General features: G+C 42.4%; 1 protein-coding gene across 1 annotated transcript in view; it reads left to right on the plus strand.

Annotated features, from left to right (window-relative positions):
- FGFR1OP2 (FGFR1 oncogene partner 2) overlaps positions 1-14,387 on the plus strand; it is a 31,853-nt gene that overhangs the window by 15,126 nt on the left and 2,340 nt on the right. Inside the window, exon 4 of the mRNA XM_063446694.1 lies at positions 7,719-7,861. Coding sequence (XP_063302764.1) covers positions 7,719-7,861 — 143 coding nt within the window. The remainder of the gene's footprint in view (positions 1-7,718; positions 7,862-14,387) is intronic.

A 14,387-nucleotide genomic window follows, 5' to 3' on the forward strand; every position in this document is an offset into this window, starting at 1 on the left:
CTTGGGTATTGGTATTTGGCAGACAGCTTCTTTTCTCTCTGGCCCCATAATCCTTTGACCTTCAGAGATATGGAATCCCAGATACTTGACAGTTGGCAAACACAACTGAGCCTTCTTTCTAGACACCTTGTATCCTGCCTTCCAGAGAATGTGTAGTAGATCGTGCGTTGCTTGCTGACATTTTTCTTTTGTAACTGCTGCTATCAACAAGTCATCTACATATTGTAACAAGACACACTCTCCTGGGATGGACTCGAAATCCAATAGATCTTGACTTAGGGCTGAACCAAATAGGGTAGGTGAATTTTTAAACCCTTGGGGCAGTCTTGTCCAAGTCATTTGGCGTTTTGAGCCCGTTACAGCGTTCTCCCATTGGAAAGCGAAAATACATTGACTTTCTGCGGCAATTCGGAGGCAAAAGAAGGCATCTTTGAGATCTAAGACTGTGAAGTAAGTAGCCCCGCCCGGAATTAAAGCAAGCAGGTTATATGGATTGGGTACAACTGGATGTATACTAACAACCGCATCATTGACTGCTCTCAAGTCCTGCACAGGTCGATACTCATCTGTACCGGGCTTTTGAACAGGCAGCAATGGGGTGTTCCAGGGGGAAGTACAGAATTTTAGGATACCATACCGTATGAACTTATCCAGATAGGATTGGATGTTCTTCTTAGCCTTCTGTGGGATGTGGTATTGTCTTAGGCTTACTGGATAAACCCCAAGTTTCAGTTCAATTTTTATAGGTGGAATATTGCGGGCCAGTCCTGGTGGGTTGTTCTCTGCCCAAACTCCTGGTATGTTAAACAATGTCTCATCACTCCTAGGGTTTTGGCTAGTCAACACTGTATAAAGTCGCCACTCTTCTTCCTTTGGTACGGATAAAGTCATAATACCTGAAGGTCCATTAAACTTTAAAGATGTTGTTCCATTTGGTAGGAACGTAATCTGCGCTTGTAATTTTGATAGCATATCACGTCCCAGCAATTGGACTGGACATTCAGGCATATAAAGGAATTGGTGTTTTACTACGTGGCCTCCCAATGTACAGAGTCGACTTTTAAGAACCGGTCTTTCAGCACTTCTTCCAGTTGCTCCTATCACAGTAATAGTCCTTCCAGATGGAGGAGCAACTAGATTAGTCACCACTGAATGTTCAGCACCAGTGTCGATCATGAACGCACTCCTTTTCCCCCCTATTGATACATCGACCATAGGCTCCGCTCGACCAAGGGGGATGGAGCCCGGTCGGTATCAATAGTCCTCCATGACCGTGTCAGCCAATCCTACGAAGTCCCTACCTTCTCTATCGCGGGACCTTTGCACTGCTGGAATATACCTATCTTCCCTAACACTTCCTCTGTTCCCATTACTCCCTCTATAACCATTACTCCCTCCGGGGCCTCCTCTACCTCTCGCTCTGCCTCTAAAGTTTCCGTAACCTGACCTAGGTCTGTCTCTCTCAGACTGTTCCCTTCGCGGACACTCATTTCTCCAATGCCCTTCTTCCCTACAGTAAGCGCACTGATTTCTACTTAGAGGTTCCTCATTCCATCTACTATCGCCTCTATCTGGGCCCCGTCTATCTACGCCTGCGATCGCTACCGCTAGCATATCAGCCTTTTTACGCATCTTGCGCTCTTCCTCTTTCTTATTTTCTGTATCCCTGTTCATATAGACCTTATTTGCTACCTCCATTAGTTGGGTGATGGACATACCTGCAAACCCTTCTAACTTTTGTAGCTTGCGCTTAATATCTCCGTATGCTTGGCTGACAAAGGCGGAGTTAACCATTCGGGAATTGTCTGCGTCTTCCGGATTAAAGGGGGTGTACAAGCGGTACGCCTCCAATAATCGGTCATAAAAGACACTGGGCGCTTCATCGCTTTTCTGAATCACCTCAACTGTCTTCGACATGTTAATGGCTTTCTTTCCTCCGGCTTTCATGCCAGCAATTATAGCGTCTCTATAGGCTCTAAGTTGAACCATATCAGCACCATTTACGTTCCAATCGGGATCAGTGTTGGGATAGTGTGTTGCGGCCCATGCTGCTGGATTAGCTTGGTTCAAAGCACGGGCTCTATCTTCTAATGCTTTAATGGCTGCTTGATTTATTCTTGTCCTTTCCTCATTGTTAAATAAAGTCATTAGTAACTGCTGGCAATCAGCCCATGTCGGATTATGCGTCTGTACTATTGAGGTGAACAGATCAGTCATGGCTTGTGGTTTCTCAGTATACGAGGAATTATGGGTCTTCCAGTTTAAAAGGTCGGTAGTGGTAAATGGGACATATACGAAGACTGGGTCAGCGTGTGCCATTTGTCCTGCGGCATCGATATAAGCTGACCCGGGATTTAAGCGAAGAGGCATCTGATAGTGCTTTAATTGTTGGGCACCAGTCAACTGTCGGGTTTGGATGGGGCTACGTAGGGAAGCGTCAGTCATGGGTTCCGGTCGGGGAGAGATAGGGTATGGGGATGTGGGAGGTTGGTTTTGGGAAAAGGTAGTGAATAGAACACTTCGGGCCGAGCTAGATGAAGCTTGACCGGAAGTCTGAAGTGGCGCCAAATCAGGATATTCGTTTTTAATGGGGGTGGGTTCTGGTTCCGGAAGGGGAGATTTAGTACGAGGGGGGGTGGATCCTGTACTGGAGGAGGAAGCGGAAGTGGATGAGGGTAATGAGGGGAGGGGTGCAGGGCTTCCTGCGTTTGCGTCACTTCTTCTTAACGGAAAGTAAGGGGGCGGCAAAGGGATCTCGGACTCAGGGGGCGTGTCCAAAATGGGCCTAACACCAGTCCTAGTGGACGAACAAGTCCTAGCTACCATGAGGCGACACTGCTCCTCGTGGCATGTCTGGAGCCATTTTGGCGAGTCATTTACGGCCTGTCTCCAACAGTCAATATAAGGAAACTGGCCGTAAAGTTCAGGCCTACCTGATACAGCCACGTGTAAGCGCTGTACCAGAGTTGGATCCAAACTGCCACGTGGCGGCCATGCAGCAACCAAAGTAGGCCACTCCCTAGTACACAAAGTAACTAAACGGACAGGAGACATCTTAACCCCAAAATCACAAGTTTTGAATCCCTTTTTAAAATTCTTCACCATACAACCTAAGGGATCCGGAATCGTTGACTGCGACGCACCCATACTTAACAATGGAACGTCGTCGACAACGAATACTATACACGCGTACTATTCAACAGTCACACCCGTTTCCTCTGGCAACAGCACCACGTGGTACGGTTACCAAGTGAAACGTACACAATAACAATAAACACTCAGGGAATTCCCGTACACACACAGCTGTTACACCAGTCACTATATAATCAATATTATGCCCTTTGGCGTAACTATACAGTCACCCACGCTATAATTCTCTATATACGAATTACCCGTCTATAACACACCCCAGTAACATCGTCTTTTACAAATAGCGGTTACAGTACGGTTAGCATAGGTCAAAGCACAAGTTAAGGTCACAATACAATTATTAGTGGTTATGGTGTTAAACATGCAATGGACGACAATGATTAGTACTTATTATACAATGTCAGTAAATATACAGGGTTATGGTACCGTGCACTATAATACAGCAACACACTATTAACACTCTCGCTAGACGGCTGAGCTCGCGCTATCTAACAAGATATACACTTTACTAAAACAATCGTTAACACATTTACAATTCCCAACTAAACTATTGGCCAGTACCTTGAATGGACTACCTAAAAACAATCTACATACGTTTTGGTTAGCCACACTGCCCAATCACCACATATATAGCGAGCTAGAGAACCGAATTTACACAGACGCCTCTTAGTCGCACTATACAACGAGCTAGAGGACCGAATTTACACAGACGCCTCTTAGTCGTACTATCAAAAGTCTAGTGGGTTCCAAATTTACACGCCTTCCCACTTAGCCCAGATAGGATGAGAACTAGCGAACCGGATTTACACAGACGCCGCTTAGTCTCCCGGTCCCTCCGACCTAGCGAACAAAATATACACCCTAGAACGCTAGTCTAGACAAGACACCGGTGTCCGGCTAGGGCTATTTTACACCAGAGCGCCCCGCCTGACTAACCAAATCAAACGGTCTGACTAAAGAGCGTTCGATCGAGCGGTGCGCCTTCGCTCCTTCCCTCCGACAGAGGGGGCAGATACAGATTCAAAAACCCCTTTGGGCCTACCGCACAATCGGTATACCCCTAGCGGGTCCTGCCGTCTAAAACAGCAGTTATCTTACCTCCTCGTTCCTGAACCTGAGTTCACACTCATCGACGGGGACACCCCAGCACTTCTCACGTAGAGGCCGATGATCTCCTGGACAACAGACCAGTGGCGCCGAGACGAAGGGAGGTCCACGCAGAAGTTCAGGGGTGCAGCCGTAGAGAACGTGGGCAAAGATAGACCGTCTCACGCCTCTGCCTCTCAGCTACCGTTGAACGATGAGCTTCCCGGCCAACGCACCAAATGATACCGGAGAAACTGACGGAAGCCAAGCACAGAGAGATGGACACAGGTTTCTTCAGGAAGGAAGAGATTCTTTATTGGATCACCGATCGGGACTCAGAGGGACTAGCGTCACCAAAATACAGCAAAGTCTGAGCCCCGGACAATAGTGCAGGCTCCTTATATAGGCATATAACTCCTCCCATATTAAGCTCCACCCGCACATTCCCTTGACCAATCAACACAAATAAGAATTAACTTCCTGTTTGACCGCATGGCTTGTCCAGCACAATGGAGGAGGGGGAATACTACATCCTGTATTCTTGCACATGCTCCGTACACTACTGATCGTATCTTGCCACGTGCAACCAACTGATCGATACGTCAGCATATGCACGTACACATGCCACGTGGTAATCTCGGCCTACTAAATTTATTTTTACCGAGATTCCACCACATGTAATCATTATAAATAAAGTGACATGGGAGAGAGTGTAATCATTATAAATAAAGTGACATGGGAGGAAGTGTAATCATTATAAATAAAGTGACAAGGGAGAGAGTGTAATCATTATAAATAAAGTGAAATGGGAGGGAGTGTAATCATTATAAATAAAGTGACATGGGAGAGAGTGTAATCATTATAAATAAAGTGACATGGGAGGGAGTGTAATCATTATAAATAAAGTGACATGGGAGGAAGTGTAATCATTATAAATAAAGTGACATGGGAGAGAGTGTAATCATTATAAATAAAGTGAGAAGGGAGAGAGTGTAATCATTATAAATAAAGTGACATGGGAGAGAGTGTAATCATTATAAATAAAGTGACAAGGGAGGGAGTGTAATCATTATAAATAAAGTGACATGGGAGGGAGTGTAATCATTATAAATAAAGTGACATGGGAGGGAGTGTAATCATTATAAATAAAGTGACATGGGAGAGAGTGTAATCATTATAAATAAAGTGACATGGGAGGAAGTGTAATCATTATAAATAAAGTGACATGGGAGAGAGTGTAATCATTATAAATAAAGTGACATGGGAGGGAGTGTAATCATTATGAATAAAGTGACATGGGAGGGAGTGTAATCATTATAAATAAAGTGACATGGGAGAGAGTGTAATCATTATAAATAAAGTGACAAGGGAGGGAGTGTAATCATTATAAATAAAGTGACATGGGAGAGAGTGTAATCATTATAAATAAAGTGACATGGGAGGAAGTGTAATCATTATAAATAAAGTGACAGGGGAGGAAGTGTAATCATTATAAATAAAGTGAGAAGGGAGAGAGTGTAATCATTATAAATAAAGTTACATGGGAGAGAGTGTAATCATTATAAATAAAGTGACATGGGAGAGAGTGTAATCATTATAAATAAAGTGAGAAGGGAGAGAGTGTAATCATTATAAATAAAGTGACAGGGGAGGGAGTGTAATCATTATAAATAAAGTGACAAGGGAGAGAGTGTAATCATTATAAATAAAGTTACATGGGAGAGAGTGTAATCATTATAAATAAAGTGACATGGGAGAGAGTGTAATCATTATAAATAAAGTGAGAAGGGAGAGAGTGTAATCATTATAAAAAAAGTGACAGGGGAGGGAGTGTAATCATTATAAATAAAGTGACAAGGGAGAGAGTGTAATCATTATAAATAAAGTGACATGGGAGGGAGTGTAATCATTATAAATAAAGTGACAAGAGAGAGAGTGTAATCATTATAAATAAAGTGACATGGGAGGGAGTGTAATCATTATAAATAAAGTGACATGGGAGGGAGTGTAATCATTATAAATAAAGTGACAAGAGAGAGAGTGTAATCATTAAAAATAAAGTGACATGGGAGAGAGTGTAATCATTATAAATAAAGTGACATGGGAGGGAGTGTAATCATTATAAATAAAGTGACATGGGAGAGAGTGTAATCATTATAAATAAAGTGACAAGGGAGAGAGTGTAATCATTATAAATAAAGTGACATGGGAGGGAGTGTAATCATTATAAATAAAGTGACATGGGAGGGAGTGTAATCATTATAAATAAAGTGACAAGGGAGGGAGTGTAATCATTATAAATAAAGTGACATGGGAGGGAGTGTAATCATTATAAATAAAGTGACAAGGGAGGGAGTGTAATCATTATAAATAAAGTGACATGGGAGGGAGTGTAATCATTATAAATAAAGTGACATGGGAGGGAGTGTAATCATTATAAATAAAGTGACATGGGAGGGAGTGTAATCATTATAAATAAAGTGACATGGGAGGAAGTGTAATCATTATAAATAAAGTGACAAGGGAGAGAGTGTAATCATTATAAATAAAGTGACATGGGAGGGAGTGTAATCATTATAAATAAAGTGACAAGGGAGAGAGTGTAATCATTATAAATAAAGTGACATGGGAGGGAGTGTAATCATTATAAATAAAGTGACAAGGGAGGGAGTGTAATCATTATAAATAAAGTGACATGGGAGGGAGTGTAATCATTATAAATAAAGTGACAAGGGAGAGAGTGTAATCATTATAAATAAAGTGACAAGGGAGAGAGTGTAATCATTATAAATAAAGTGACAAGGGAGAGAGTGTAATCATTATAAATAAAGTGACAAGGGAGAGAGTGTAATCATTATAAATAAAGTGACAAGGGAGAGAGTGTAATCATTAAAAATAAAGTGACATGGGAGAGAGTGTAATCATTATAAATAAAGTGACATGGGAGGGAGTGTAATCATTATAAATAAAGTGACATGGGAGGAAGTGTAATCATTATAAATAAAGTGACAAGGGAGAGAGTGTAATCATTATAAATAAAGTGACATGGGAGGGAGTGTAATCATTATAAATAAAGTGACAAGGGAGAGAGTGTAATCATTATAAATAAAGTGACAAGGGAGAGAGTGTAATCATTATAAATAAAGTGACAAGGGAGAGAGTGTAATCATTATAAATAAAGTGACAAGGGAGAGAGTGTAATCATTATAAATAAAGTGACAAGGGAGAGAGTGTAATCATTATAAATAAAGTGACAAGGGAGAGAGTGTAATCATTATAAATAAAGTGACAAGGGAGAGAGTGTAATCATTATAAATAAAGTGACAAGGGAGAGAGTGTAATCATTAAAAATAAAGTGACATGGGAGAGAGTGTAATCATTATAAATAAAGTGACATGGGAGAGAGTGTAATCATTATAAATCCAAACACACAGCTGGTTTGGGGTCAGTTCTAAACTCTGCCATTTCCTAATGTTTTCCAGAGTTGCGTACGTCTCTTGAAGAACACCAGTCTGCTCTGGAACTCATCATGAGCAAGTACCGGGAGCAGATGTTTTGCCTGTTGATGGCCAGCAAAAAGGACGATCCTGGCATTGTTATGAAGCTGAAAGAGCAGCATTCGAAGGTGAATGGACTGTTTGTTTGACGTGAATAAGGCTTGGCCTACTAATTTGTCTCTTACTGACTTTTGTTGATTAGAACTTCCAAAGAGAATACATCTCCCCATTCCAGAAATTGCAGAGATGCATGTGCATTGCTTGGATTGACAGAAAGAGTGGAGCAGTCACCATGGTAACAAGTGCAATGATCCTGTTGATTTGTCCATTTAGCTTTTCATTCCCACCAATCAGAAAAAAACAATCCGATTAGAAAAGGAACATGCAGTTCAGATATAGAGGGGGGGGGTGTTAAAGCGGCACTGTCATGCTGAATCCCCCTTTTTCCCTTCAGATTAGAGGCAGTGCTTATACCACAGGGATTTCTAATCTGGAGGGAAAAAACAGGCAGGCAAATCTCCAAACATTTAAACCCTCCCCTAATTACCTCCTTTCCAATAAGTAGCAGCTCCTGAACATACCCAGTTCTTTGCCTGCCTTCGGCAGGGGAGGTTAGACAGGAGGTTCTCCAGGAAGCAGGTGAGAAGGGCTGAGGCTCGGGAGGCTCTGCTTCCTTTATGTCCGGGTAAGTAGCGTTTCACACGCCGGACGGCGTGGTCCCTGCCTTTTTATTATGCCGTCTCTTGCCGTGCCAGGTGCCGGTCTGACGAAGGACGCAGGCGTGCGTCGGCTGGGAGGTCCTGTCGGTGGAACGCAGCCACAGGTTGCGTTGCGTTCCACCAGGGAGTCGCAGAGCGCTATACACATGCGCAATGCGAACCTTGATTCAGGCGCCAAATTTGAACTTGGCGTTTTGGTTTGGTTACAGGACTTAAAAGGAGCAATTACCAGCAGCAACCTCTGTTTGCCAGGAGCTCTCAGAACGGTTGCAAAGTGTGTTTCTCACCTGCCCTCCAACACACTCTCAAGCCATTTAAGGTAAGACTGATTAAGTTTTTATTTTAAATGGTTTTAGCCTGAATCTTTAAGGAGAACATTTTGATTATTTTCCCTTTCTTGTTTTCTGTTCCCAGTATGTCTAATCCTGAAAATTTGGATAAAGTTGCTGAGAAGGGGAAATGTACATCTAAAGCCAAGCATTTAATGTGCTCTGTGTGTGGCCAACCTATGCCAGATGGTTGTAAAAAGAAACTTTGCTCATTGTGTTCAAAAGAAGCTTCAGAGGAAGCAAAAAGAACAGAAATGTCCACTTTTCTCAGCTGGTTGCAGCAAAGTATGCAGCAAACATTTGTGGATATGCAGTCGGCAGCATTACAGTCAGTCCAGGCGTCGGTTGCCCAGGATTCACAGATTGTAAAACATGCTAAGAAAAGACTGAGATCTTGGGAAGTTTCCGATACTAGTTCAGGAACTAGTGGTTCTGATTATGGCGAAAATTCAGGTAGTGACTCATCAGATGAGGAATTTGCCTTCCCAGATGAAGCCATTGGGAAATTGATTAAAGAAGTGCAGTGCATTTTTGAGATTGAGGAAACAGGGAAAAAGTCCAAAGTGTTTCCTTTTCACCCACAGATTAAGGAGTTGATTTTAAAAGAATGGAAATTCCCGAGTCACAAGCCGTTTATTTCTAAACATTTTAAAACTCTCTTTTCCATAGAAGCGGAACAAGACTGTAAGCTGGATACAGTCCCTGTAGTGGACGTTCCTATTGCTCAAATAGGAAAGAAGACTACATTACCGATTGGAGACTCAAGCGGGCTGAAGGATGTCATGGAAAAACGCATGGACTCCTCCTTAAAAAAGTTGTTTCTCTTCTGCAGCCCAAGCTAAAGCTTTGATTGCGGGGGCATCCGTTGCCAAGGCCCAAAAACTTTGGTTGGAAGAGCTAGAAAAGGTCTATACGGGAGAAGCAAAGGAAGATCCGGTAAAACTATTAAAAAATATCAAGATGGCAGCTGATTTTTTAGTAGATGCCTCTGCAGAAAGCCTGAAATTATCGGCCAAGAATATGGGTATTTCAACAGTCGCCAGAAGAGCGCTTTGGCTTAGAAATTGGTCAGCAGATGCGGCATCTAAAAATTCACTGTGTGAACTAGCTTTTGAACCAGGAAGACTGTTCGGCTCGAAATTGGATGAGCTGTTAAAACAGATGAAGGAAGGAAGGAAAGCTTTACCAGAGTCATATAGGAAGCAGTTTCGAAGCCGGAAATCGGAGACGCTTCCCTCATTTAGAAGTTCCTTTCGTAGAACCTATTTCAGCGGTCAACATAAAAGAGCCTTTGATTATAGGAAGAAGGAAAGATTTACAGACAAGAGAAATAAAAAATTATGACGCCAGGCCTGTGGGAGGAAGGTTGAGTCACTTCCTAGAGCACTGGAAAAAGACAACATCAGATCGCTGGGTCCTCGCAGTGATAAAGGATGGATACGCTCTAGAATTATCACAAACCCCAAAGAAAATGTTTCTATGTTCCGAGGTTCATTCTCTAGATATGGAACTCTCTCTGATGCGAGAAGTATCAAGTCTGTTACAAAAAAGAGTGGTGGAAGAAGTTCCTCTAAAGGAAAGACATCAAGGCACCTATTCAAGACTTTTCTTGGTGCCAAAACCAGATGGCTCGTTCAGACCCATTTTAGACCTAAAAGCCGTAAACAGGCGGATTATCAAAAAGAAATTCCTCATGGAAACAGTAAAATCAGCTACTCTGCTTATTCATCCAAAAAGTTGGTTTGCGTCCCTGGATTTAAAAGATGCCTATCTTCATGTACCCATAGCAGAATCCAGCAAAAGTCTTCTAAGGTTTGCTGTGTGCTTCCAATCGGTAACCAGACATTACCAATTCAGAGCACTGCCTTTCGGCCTGTCATCAGCGCCCAGGGTATTCACAAAGCTTCTAGTAGTCGTCTCAGCTTTTCTAAGAGGTATGGGCATCGCTGTCATTCCTTATTTGGACGACTGGCTGTTGATTGCAGAGTCTCAAGATCAGCTACAGTTAGACCTGGGGACAGCTATAAAAACGCTGGAAAATCATGGCTGGCTAATAAATTTCAACAAATCGGAACTAGTGCCAGTTCAAAGGATTCAGTTCTTGGGTCTAATTTTGGAATCTATCGCTATGAAGTTATTCCTGCCAGAAGAGAAGAAACTAAAGATCAAGCGTTTAATCCGGAACCTCAGAAAAAAAGGTGTGTTTTCGATCAGAGAAGCCATGTGCTTACTGGGTCTGTTTACAGCCTCAATCCCGGCAGTCGGTTGGGCAAAAGCCAGAATGAGACCTCTACAGAGAAACATTCTGCAAGTCTGGAATCGACAGGAACTCGGCCTAGAGGGGCTTATGAGGTTCAACAATCTAACTTTGAGAAGTCTGCATTGGTGGACCTCTTCTCGATTCCTGCACGCAGGTCTTTCATTCCGGATGAAGTCCTTCACTATAATAACAACAGACGCCTCTGCACTGGGCTGGGGGGCCCATTTGGGAGACATAAAGAAGCAGGGGTGTTGGCAAGAGAAGGATATGAGAAATTCCTCAAACTTCAGGGAATTAAAGGCCGTATGGATGGCGCTCTTGGCATTTCAGTTTCTCATCAAAGATCAACATATTCAAATTCGTTCAGACAATCGAACGACAGTGGCATATTTGAACAAACAGGGAGGTACAAGATCAACAAAATTAGAAAGTCTTTGTTCAAAGATCATGCTGTGGTCAGAAGTTCACCTTATGTCGATCTCAGCAGTTCACATTTTAGGAAAATTCAATGTGGTGGCAGATGCCCTGAGCCGGCATCATTTGAAACAAACAGATTGGTCCCTGTCATGCAGAATTTTCAAGCTCATTACAGACCGCTTCGGTGTTCCGGAGATAGACCTGATGGCCTCCAGAATAAACAGGAAGACAAGACGTTTTGCATCCCTAAATCCAGCAGACAAGCCAGATATCATAGATGCCCTGTCAGTACCATGGAAGTTCAACCTGGCATATATCTTCCCGCCAGTAGTTCTTATTCCCAGAATACTTCAAAAAGTAAAGCTGGAAAATATAAGGATTATCCTAATCCTTCCCTGGTGGCCAAGAAGAAGTTGGTTCTCGGTTCTTCTGAACTTTCCAGGGGCCACCTTTTGGAAGCTTCCTCTATCAGAAGAAATACTAGAGGACGCCATGGTGCCTCTTCCGACCCTTCGGAGATTCCAATTGACGGCCTGGTTTCTGAACTCCAGATTTTAGAGAGTAAAGGTCTGGATCCTGAAGTTATAAAAATTTTGTTGGCAACAAGGAATCTACTTCGAGGATCTACGCTAGGATTTGGAAGATATTTTGTCAGTGGTGTTGTAGGTTTAAAGTCAACCCTGTTTCCGCGTCCATCCAGAAGATTCTAAGTTTCCTTCAGATGGGATTTGCAAAAGGTCTTAAACCTGCTTCATTGAAATTACAAGTTTCTGCTATCAGTTTCTTCTCCCTCAGATGCTTAGCTTCAAATATTCTGATTTCAAGGTTCTTCAGAGCTCTGACACGTTTGGTGCCCTATGTTAGGGAAACCTGTCCTCCCTGGGATCTAAACTTGGTCCTTTCCGCACTTTGTGAGCCACCCTTTGAACCATTGGAGGAAGCTTCCCTGAAGATTATTTCGTTAAAAAACGTTTTTTTGGTGGCTATTACATCAGCTAAAAGAGTGTGTGAGATCCAAGCTCTTCGGGCGAATTTTCCTTTTTTGGTTTTTCATCAGGACAAGGTGGTTCTAAAGCTCGATCCTTCATTCATCCCTAAAGTTTTATCTGTTTCGAATGTCAACCAAGAAGTTGTTTTGCCGACTTTTTGTCAGAATCCGTCTAATGCCTTGGAAAGTAAATTTCACTGCCTAGACGTAAAGAGATGTCTTTTGCAATATCTAAAAGCTACGGAATCCTTCCGGAAGGATAACAGTCTTTTTGTCTTGTTCAAGGGCACAAGAAAAGGTATGAAGGTTTCGAAGAGTTCTCTGGCTAGATGGCTGAAGGATTGTATTCTGTTGGCTTATTCCAAGAGTGGCACGGAAATTGCAGGCCCTATAAAGGCCCATTCTACTAGAGCTGTTTCTACGTCCTGGGCTCTGCGAGCAGCTGCTTCTCCTTCTCAGATTTGTTCAGCTGCTACTTGGTCCTCTCTCCATACGTTCTCAAGACACTACAAGTTGGACATACTGGCCTCAGAGGATGCAGCTTTTGGGCGCAAGGTGCTTCAAGCAGTAGTGAAATGAAACCCGCCCTCAGGATCTGCTTTATTATATCCCTGTGGTATAAGCACTGCCTCTAATCTGAAGGGAAAAACATAAATTTTACTTACCGTAAATTTCTTTTTCCTGAAGATTAGAGGCAGTGCTACAATTCCCGCCCCTTTTTCTAATAAACTCAGTAATTTTGCAGCTATTTGGCTTATGTATTTTCTGGGTATGTTCAGGAGGAGCTGCTACTTATTGGAAAGGAGGTAATTAGGGGAGGGTTTAAATGTTTGGAGATTTGCCTGCCTGTTTTTTCCCTCCAGATTAGAAATCCCTGTGGTATAAGCACTGCCTCTAATCTTCAGGAAAAATAAATTTACGGTAAGTAAAATTTGTTTTTTTTGTGTTTTTTTTACAGTGAGCAGCTATAGGCTGCTCACTGCTTACTAGACATGCCCTACTCGCGGTATAGCGAGTAGGGGCATATTATTTACTAATACTAAGTAATCTTTACTTAGTATTAGTAAATTTGGCTGAAAGACCAATTTAGTTCTTTCAGCCTTTTAGTAGATAGCTCCCTGATACCGTGGGAATTAGGGAGTTAGCTACTAAGCGGCTGCAAGATGCAGCCGCGGCAATGAATATTCCGAAATGAAATTCCGATACGAACAAAGTACCGAATTGCATCCTAACACCAATGGAGAAACTCTTCTTATTCTGTTAGGATGCAATTCGGCAGTTTTGCCGGCGTTCTGTCTAAGTGACAGGACGTTCGGCAATAATGACAGGAAGCATTGTGGGAACTGGGAGGAAAGCTAGGGATCATGGGAAAATTGCTCTGACCAGCGGAAATGAAGCACACTTTGCTCCTCCGCTGGTCAAGCGGAAGAATCCTCCATAAGGCAAAGAGTCCCTACTTTGTCTTATGATTTTAAAGAAAACTAAAGAAGACAGGAAGAAAAGAATAACAGATCCCGAGAGAGGGGGAGAAGAGGAAGAGATTGAGGAAAGGTAAGTTCGGCATGACAGTGTCGCTTTAAGGGCAGGGTTCAAAAACCTGTTTCAATTTAATAAAGTGTGAATATTCTGCCTGGGCTTATAACACAAAATAAAACTGGTGTGAGACAATGGCAGAAAATAGAATTCGTTTCTAGCGCAAAAAGACAGTTGAATTAATTAATCATGCCAGGAAAAAGAAAATGATTGAACAACTTTTTGATAAATGTCTCCATGTTTTTATTTTTCCGTGTATCTGTATGCTCTCTCGGTCTACTCTGCCTGCCAGACGCAGTGGGCGGAGCTTATAACAATTGACAGGGAACTATTATGGAGGCGCACGCTTTCAGCATGAATGTGTGAATTTAATATAAATATTAATTACAGGGATAAGTAAACATTTAA

The sequence above is a fragment of the Pelobates fuscus genome, chromosome 3, assembly GCF_036172605.1.
Source record: "Pelobates fuscus isolate aPelFus1 chromosome 3, aPelFus1.pri, whole genome shotgun sequence".
Taxonomy (NCBI): domain Eukaryota; kingdom Metazoa; phylum Chordata; class Amphibia; order Anura; family Pelobatidae; genus Pelobates; species Pelobates fuscus.